This window comes from Kogia breviceps, chromosome 19 (assembly GCF_026419965.1).
Source record: "Kogia breviceps isolate mKogBre1 chromosome 19, mKogBre1 haplotype 1, whole genome shotgun sequence".
NCBI lineage: Eukaryota > Metazoa > Chordata > Mammalia > Artiodactyla > Physeteridae > Kogia > Kogia breviceps.
In genome coordinates, this window is record NC_081328.1 from 14,055,676 (window position 1) to 14,064,889 (window position 9,214).

The following is a 9,214-nucleotide window of genomic DNA, read 5'->3' on the forward strand; positions in this document are numbered from 1 at the left end:
ATAGACCTAGAGATTATCATACTAAGCAAAGTACGTCAGAAAAAGAAAGACAACTACCATATGATATCACTTATACGTGGAATCTAAAATACGATACAAATCAACATATCTACAAAACAAAACCAGGGACTTCCCTGGTGGTCCACTGGTTAAGACTCCACACTCCCAATGCAGGGGGCCCAGGTTCAATCCCTGGTCAGGGAAGTAGATCTCTCATGCTGCAACTAAACATCCCGTATGCAGCAATGAAGATCCCACTTGCTGCAACTAAGACCTGGCACAGCCAAATAATTCAATAAATAATAAATATTAAACAAAAACAAAAACAGACTCAGAGAACAGACTTGTGGTTGCTGGGGGTGGGGGGGCGGGAGGGAAGGAATGGGAGTTTGGATTAGCAGAGGAAATCTATTATATATAGGATGGATAAACAACAAGGTCCTTCTGTAGGGCACAGGAAACTATATTCAATCTTGTGACAAACCAATGGAAAAGAATATGAAAGAGAATATGTATGTGTGTAACTGAGTCACTTTGCTGTACAGAAGAAATTAACACAACACTGTAAATCAACTGAACTTCAATAAAATTTTTTTTAAAATAGTAAAAGCAATGAAAATATACCATGTAACCCGGTAATTTGCAAATGTTTCTAATTGGGGGTATACAACTACAGTCATGTACTTTTTAAAGCACTGATTTCCTTCTGTTCTTCAAAAATTGTAACAATGAAATAAATACAATTTTGAAAAAAATTAAAAAGCTCATATTGTCACCAAAAAATCCCAAACCAATTCTCTTTTATTTTCCACTTATATATCCATATAGTTTTGTACAACCACATATACATATTCAATTTTGTATTCTGCTTATTTCATCTTCTTTCATGCTTTTACATAGTTTCAGTACTCTCATTATGATGTCTATCAGATTAAATGTGTTATTTCCTTTTATATTTTATATGATTTGGAAGCTAAGTATCTTACAGGAAATTCTTAAAGTTCACAATAAATTTTTCTTAAAAATTATTTTTCAATTATAAAAACTATTGTGGGGGCTTCCCTGGTGGCACAGTGGTTGAGAGTCCGCCTGCCGATGCAAGGGACACGGGTTCGTGCCCCGGTCCGGGAAGATCCCACATGCCACGGAGCGGCTAGGCCCGTGAGCCATGGCTGCTGAGCATGCACGTCCAGAGCCTTGCTCCGCAATGGGAGAGGCCACAACAGTGAGAGGCCCGCGTACCGCCAAAAAAAAAAAAAAGGAAGAAAAAAAAACTGTTGTGGAAAATTTAGAAAATACAGAAAAGCATAAAAAACAAAATAACCACTCATAAGTCCACCAAAGACTACCATTAATATTCTGAAATGCTCTCTCTACTTTTTTTCCTTTCATTTTATTTATAACAATTCTGTAATATACACTGCACCTCACTTTACTTAGCCATGCTTTCACTGTTGAAAGTTGGACTGGTTCTAAGATTTTACTATCATAAACAACCCTGAAATAAAGACTTCTGAATACCTATACATCTTTAATGCGAACTTCTGACAACTTCCTCAGGAGAGAATTTATTTTTTTTATTTTTTATTTTTTTAATTTTTGGCTGTGTTGGGGCTTCATTGCTGTGCGTGGGCTTTCTCTAGCTGCGGCAAGCAGGGGCCACTCACTGTCGCGGCGTCTCTTGTTGCAGAGCACAAGCTCCAGACGCACAGGCTCAGTAGTTGTGGCTCACGGGCCCAGCCGCTCCGTGCATGTAAGACCCTCCCAGACCAGGGCCCGAACCCGTGATCCCTGCACTGGCAGGCACTCTCAACCACTGCGCCACCAGGGAAGCCCCCAGGAGAGAGTTTTAGAAGGGAAAATTCTGGCATAGCCTCTGTCTTCTGATTGATACAGTGGGTTAAATATACTTGATTCTTAAAGGATCAATACGAATTGCAAAACTGCCTTCCAAAAAAGGGGCAATGATTTACAAGAACAAAATTTTGAATTTCAGAATTTCCCATTTCACTAAAACCTTGCCATTACATTTTTTTAAAGTATTTTCTAACATAGTAAAAAAAAAAAAAATGGCAGCTTATTGTTGCCCTAATTTACATTTCTTAGATATACTAAGATTAAATATTTTTAATGTTTATTAGATATTGCCACTTCTATATTTCTCTATGTGTTTTCCTTAGTTTTCTGCTGGGGTTTTAATGTTTTTCTTATAGTTTTTGTAACTGTTCTATAGTTTATGAAAATGAAAGTTTAACCTATAAAAGAACTATACCATGGCTTCTGAGTACTCAAAGTGCAATTATTATCATCCACCATTTATCTAACATATTTGATATATACACAACAAACTTAATTAATGAACTTAAGCTATCTATTTTAACTTAATATCCTCTTTTAAAGAGATCAAGAAGTTTTGCATCTTTATCCAACAGTGACAATTCTCAGGTTATATGGATCATACCTCTTTTTTTTTTTTTTTTTTTGCGGTATGCGGGCCTCTCACTGTTGTGGCCTCTCCCTTTGCGGAGCACAGGCTCTGGACGCGCAGGCTCAGCGGCCATGGCGCACGGGCCCAGGCGCTCCGCGGCATGTGGGATCCTCTCAGACGGGGCACGAACCCACGTCCCCTGCATCGGCAGGCGGAATCTCAACCACTGCGCCACCAGGGAAGCCCAATGGATCATACCTCTTCATGGCATATGAATTATATTACAAAACTGGATCTCACAACATTATTATTATCTAGAAATGAGCATTTCAATTGCCAAGACAAAAGAAAAATTCATTATGTTCTGCAAAATGAGCAAGCATTTATCACGGAGAAATATCTAAAAGGAAGTTCCACATTTGTCATGCAACATCTATTTTAGTCACTAGCCACTTTATAACACTTGTGAAAAACTGGTTGTCACACGTACTTTGGATAATTGTATACATCATGGGTCAGTAAGTTACAGCCAAATCTCAGCCATCCCCACTTTTGTAAATAAAGTTTTATTAGAACACATTAGTCATGCTCATTCATTTACATATTACCTAATGGCTGCTTTCACACTAGGAGATCAAAGTTGACTACTTAGCTTGCAAAGCCTAAAACATCTACTATCTGGCTCTTTACAATATAGACAGCTAAAACATCTGAGTAAATGATTTTACTCATTCTTGGAAGCCAGCACAAACATTCGGATCCTTACTCATGGAGCTCATACTCTAGTACAGTGAAAGACTTGTATGCAAATAACTTATAATACAAGGTATAAAAAGCTAAGTGCTCTAAGAAAGGTGAAGAGTGTCAGAAAGAGTCTTTCCAGTGAGGAAAATCTTGAAGGAAGCATCTTTTGCAGTGGGTTTTAAAGGATGGCTATAATTTGGACATATAGGATGGAGAGACTTCCAGTGTGAAAAAAGTAGAGTTGTGAAAGAATACAAACGTAACAGTGTACTTTGCATAGAGAAGCACAGTTAGGAGAAAATGCTAATAAGTCCTTTGAAGCCAAAGCATAGGGAAGGCTTTCAATGTCAGGATGAGCAGTTTAGACTTTAAATACAATTAGGTTCAAGAGTAAGGAGTTAACGGTGATTAGAACTGTGCTTTAGGAAGATCAATCTATCAACAGTATCTGAAATGAATTTGAGGAGAGAGAGGTGATAAGGAAATTGTTACTAAGCTATAATAATCCATGACAGAAGTAATGAAGGTGGTGGCAATGGGACTGAAAAGAGAGGAGGGAATGGAAAAAAATGAAACAAACACACTACTATCTTAGCAAAACCACTCAAACACTTATTATCAGACAGCAGCATTTGGATATAATATAAACCTTACTCATATGGGGTAAAAACTCATCTGGGGCTTCCCTGGTGGCGCAGTGGTTGAGAATCCGCCTGCCGATGCAGGGGACACAGGTTCGTGTCCTGGTCCGGGAAAATCCCACATGCCGTGGAGCAGCTGGGCCCGTGAGCCATGGCCGCTGGGCCTGCGCGTCCGGAGCCTGTGCTCCTCAACGGGAGAGGCCACAACAGTGAGAGGCCCGCGTACCGCAAAAAAACAAAAACAAAACTCTTCATCTCCTCTAACTTTGAACAAAATAATTGTTTCTATTTAGTTCTGATAATTTCAAAAAGAGGGACTATTTAAATAATAATTTAAAGTGCTGGACTACCACTTTCTCCCATTTTTAAACTAACTCTAGATACAAACACACTGAAACAGAATTCGTTTGCTAGGGCTCCCTCTGCTTGACCGCTGGAATAAAAGTCTGATCTTAAATTTGGGCTCTTGGTTGCTTCTGCTGAATTCCTGAAAATAAGAATAGTTGGATTTGCCTCAGAAGCTCCTCGCCAGGTTTACCAAATGCCCTCCTCAGGAGAGTCAACATAAAATATCTTTCTCTGTATTTTCCAAAACACCAATAATTTTATTGTTTCTTAACTGATTTAATTTTTTTTTTTTTTTTTTTTTTTTTTGCGGTACGCGGGCCTCTCAATGCTGTGCCCCTCCCGTTGCGGAGCACAGGCTCCGGACGCACAGGCTCAGCAGCCATGGCTCCCGGGCCCAGCCGCCCTGCGGCATGTGGGATCCTCCCAGACCAGGGCACGAACCCACGTCCCCTGCATCAGCAGGCAGACTCTCAACTACTGCGCCACCAGGGAAGCCCAACTGACTAATTTTTAAAGAAGGGAGTTTTAGATTCACTGACATAGAGAAGAGACTTGTGGTTATCAAGGGGGAGGTGGGTGGGTGAGGAATGGATTGGGAGTTTGGGATTAGCAGATGCAAACTATTATATATAGAATGGATAAACAACAAGGTCCTACTGTATAGCACAGGAAACTATATTCAATATCCTGTGATAAACCATAATGGAAAAGAATGTGTGTGTGTATGTATATATGTGTATATATATATATATAAATTGAGTCACTTTGTGGTACAGCAGAAATTAACACAACATTGTAAATTAACTATATTTCAATAAAATAATTTTTAAAAAAGAAGAGTTTTATATTCAAAGCTCACAAACATTTAAATAATATACAAGGATAAGCTGGAATTCACCAGACTGATGTTTCATAGGTAAGGAAATTATTCTAAAGACCAGTTTTATATTCTCTGCTCATTAAGAACTAAACTGCAGCTCCCTGTCAGTGGGCTTCTGGCTGGGTTCTAGCAACAGACTACAAAAACAGTATATTGGAGGGTAGGAGAAAGGGAGAAGATGAGGTATTTCTCCCTGCCTTTCTCTCTACTTAAGACTGAATCTCCCAGTGGCTTCAACTCCTTTTGGAAAAGTCCAGTTCCCACCTAGTAACCCTAGCCCCTGGCCACCAGGTCCAACTCCTACCTGTATCCTTCCATTTATCACTTCTTGCCTTTTACTACTGCTAATCTCTGGGTTGCTTCACCATCTCTTGTAGCTTCTCAAGTCTTCCATCGCCCATGTAACCAATTCTCTGCATTAAAGTCTCTCTATGTATAAGGAAGAAGGGTGGGAGGGAGGGAGGGAAGAGCAAAATGGCCCTAGGCCTTTCTTTTCTGACTCTAGTGTACCCACTGTCCAGCTTCCACTAGCCTCATTTCACAATGGAAAAGAAACAGCAATCACATCAGTAAACTTTCTAGATAACTTGTATAAACCCATCCTTCTCAAACTGGAGTATATGTTGCTTTGCATTACATGGGTATGCCAGGATGATTTATGTGAAAGTACAAGATAACCATGTCATATTTTTCTGTTGTGTCTACAGTGATTTTAAATTAAAGAAATTAATTTATTAATAATTATAGTTATTTATAATTTATAATTAATTATTAATAATTTATTTATTTATTAAATTAAATAAATTATTTGTATATTAAAACAAACCACAAGGGTAGTGTCAATTCAATGGGGAAGAGCCTTCAACAAATGGTGTTGGGACAACTGGATATCCGTCCACATGCAAAGAGTGAAACTGAACCCCCATCTCATAGCCATATACAAAAATTAAGTCAAAATGGATGACAGATTTAATTTTAGAACTAAAACTACAAAATTCTTAGAAGAAAACATATGCATAAATCTTTGTGACCCTGGATTAAGCAATGGTTTCTTAAGTATGATACCAAAGCAGTAGCAACCTAAGAAAAAAAATATACTGGACTTTCTCAAAATTGAACTTTTGTACTTCAAAGGACATTATCAAGAAAGTGAAAAGACAATTCACAAAATGCAAGAAAATATTTACAAATTACATCTAATAAGCGACTTGTAGCTAGAATATATAAAGGAATCTTACAACTCATAACAAAATGACAACCCAATTAAAAACTAGGCAAATGATATGAACAGACATTTCTCTAAAGATGATACATAAATGGCCAATATCCTTGGTCATAAGTAAAATGCAAATCAAAAGCACAATGGATAGTTGTCTGGGGCATAATGTGGGGAAGCAAACTAACTGCAAAGGTGCATGAAAGAACTTTCAGGGAAGAGAGAAATATTCTACATCTTGACTGGGATGTATATATTTGTCAAAAGTCACCAACCTGTACACTTAAAATCCATGAGTTTATATGCAAATTATATGTAAATCATCAACTTTTTAAAAAGTAAGCCATCTAGAGTCTATTTCTTCAACAGAAGAAAAGAAGCAAAGGATCAAATATGTTCAATTACCTAACTATGCTATTATATAATTAGTAAAAACTGAAAGAGAAGTGATTTTTTCTGCCAGAGCAAAATTGATACAAAGGTATTTTAGAATTACAGACAATGACTGAAGTATTAAATAAGCACACATTTGGGGGTTTTATAAACTGCTGAAAACTGGGGCTTCATAGGAAAACACTGTTTTGGCTGCTAAAACATAAAATGTTCATATTAGATGTCATTATCATCAATGCTAACTTTATACACTACCATATTACAACTGAATAATTACACTTAGCAGACAATGAGTAACCACAAAAATAGTCTCTTAAGAAACTACTTTGCTAATAAAAATTTCTAGGAAACTGGCAACATCTTAATAGCTTATTTCCAGGGATCTTTACAGCAACAATTTTGTTATATATCAGTATTATTGTCTGAAATTATATAACTACTTAAAAATAACTGAAGTTCATAGCCTTGGGGAAAAAAAATCTCTTAGATTATCCATGTATCACCTACAAAAAAAAAAAAAGTAGAGCTTTCTTCTTTATTCTTTTTGATAATTCTGTAAATTATAATGCTACAGATACACTGTATTAACAAATATCTAAAGCAAGCAAAGACTAATTCACAAGTTCAATTAAAAAAAAATGTCCAACAATGCAGTACAAAAACATAGTTTCCCTTACCTCATCATCATCATCAGAATCATTCCCAAACACTGAAGGTTTTTGCAAAACAGGGTGCAACTGCTGTGCTTTCTTTGGCAAAGTAAGCCCATACCTGCATTTTTTTTTTTTGAAATAGAAATTACACCATTATATTTAAATGTTAAACAATAATACATCCACTACCTCTTCCAGACGAAGCTACCAAGTCAAAACATGTCATATAACCTATGAACATATAACACTGGTTCTGATTTTCAACTATCTAAAAGTTCTAATATGCGCTAAGATTTTATAATTATTACTCTGAGTGATTATTTGTGGGCCAAAATGAAAATACCATTTTAATCAAAGAAGGGAAGTGAATAAAGAGTTCAGAAATGTTTTAGATGGTGAAATGATAGCAAGGTTTTAAAAAGAACATGTCAGTGGAAAGCTCAGTTGATGTCCACTAAAAATAAAAACGCTCTAAATTATCCTTGTGATCTAACAAGAGTCAAGAAAATACTTTTTTTTTTCCTATTGGGTACACAATTTTAAAGAAGTTATTGGATAAACATTAATGTCACCCATGAAAATTTTGTAAACCATTACATTAACTGAGAAACCCAAGTAGCCATGGGGCAAATTGCCATTACACTTTATTAAGCACACTTGTTTTGTCTTGGAGCACCTGAAAGAACCATCCCATCAGATCCAACTCATTTAGTTTCTCACGTTTTGGCCTTTAAGACGCAGAAATCACGGGAAGCCGCATCACAAGCGAGGATTATACATCAAAGAAAACTTCCAAGAACATATAACATTTCTCTTTTGTGGCAACGTATACCCCAATTCCCTATATGCCTACCCTTTTCTGTGGCTTCTCAGCACAACATTCCTAAACCGAGAAGGGAAGGCGGGAATCAGAACTTGACCTGCCAAGTAGAAGAACAAGGCCCTCTAAGAAAGCCAGGAACTGTCTCTCTTCTCATTGCCCCTGAAAGCATCCAACCGGGGAGAAACTCAAGCGCGGGGTAGGAAGCAAGACTGAGGGGCCTCAGACCGAGCTTTTGGAAAATAGAAAAGTCTCGCTCTCTGCCCCTCAGCCTAACTTCCTTTATTTCCTCACAAGTTTCTCCCTCAAACTTCGGGCTTCCATCCTGGAAAATGGGGGGGTGGGGGATGGGAATATATGTTCCTCAGGATTTCTCGCTTGCCCCCATCTCTATCCCTGACAACACAGCCCCTTCACTTCCAGCACACTTCTATTGCTCGGCCAAAGACACAGTCGCCGTGGTGTCTCACTTCCCAGCCTAACCCTAACTCCCAGGTCACTCACTGCCTGCCCGGAATCGCCATCTTCCTCCCGTCTCCGCTGAACGTGGCCGACGCCGACGTGACGCTGACGCCGACGCCGACGTCGAACGTGAGCTCTCGCGCGGGTTTGGGCGGCCTAGAACCCGCCTACCGGCTGTGTTCGCGTTTTGTGTTGCTTCCGCGCTGCTGGGTATTTGATGCTTGGCTTTGGGCGTTGTTTTGAAAACCGAGAGACTGCCTCGAAATCAGTGGGAAGAAAGGAATGACAAAATTTTAGGCCAGAGGTTCGCAGAGAGTGGTCCTGGGACCAGCAGAATCGGCATCACCCGGGAATTTGTTAGAAATGCAAAATTTCCGGCTCTGTTCCACATCTACTGAATCAGAAACTCTGGGACGGGGCCCAGAAATCTGAATTTTAACGAGCCCTCCAGGTAATTCTGATGCTCAAGTTTGAAAACCACTGCCCTAGGCTATCGATTCCCCCCCCCCCCCCCGCCTCCGAGATACTCAGTGTGAGTATACCTGGCTCAGGGTAATTTGGCAGAAAATGAAAATCTATACGCTAAGTATCTCATTATAGGACAGAAATGATTAATAAAATACCGTGGT

The 9,214-nt window shown here is 38.6% G+C and overlaps 1 protein-coding gene across 8 annotated transcripts in view; it reads right to left on the reverse strand.

The window, feature by feature from the left end:
* NSRP1 (nuclear speckle splicing regulatory protein 1) overlaps nucleotides 1-8,713 on the reverse strand; it is a 62,205-nt gene extending 53,492 nt beyond the window's left edge. The window contains exons 1-3 of one of the 8 annotated variants that reach the window (XM_067021614.1): nucleotides 8,628-8,695; nucleotides 8,157-8,223; nucleotides 7,328-7,421 (exon numbers count right to left, since the gene is read on the reverse strand). Coding sequence is in view for 4 of the 8 variants with exons in the window: in XM_059046308.2 (XP_058902291.1) it covers nucleotides 7,328-7,421; nucleotides 8,628-8,647 (114 nt within the window). In the remaining 4 variants the exon portion in view is untranslated. Of the gene's footprint in view, nucleotides 1-7,327; nucleotides 7,422-8,023; nucleotides 8,224-8,627 lie in introns of those variants that run through there. The other 7 variants (XM_067021615.1, XM_067021612.1, XM_059046308.2 and 4 more) reach the window with 7 other exon arrangements.
* Nucleotides 8,714-9,214: the final 501 nt, after the last annotated feature.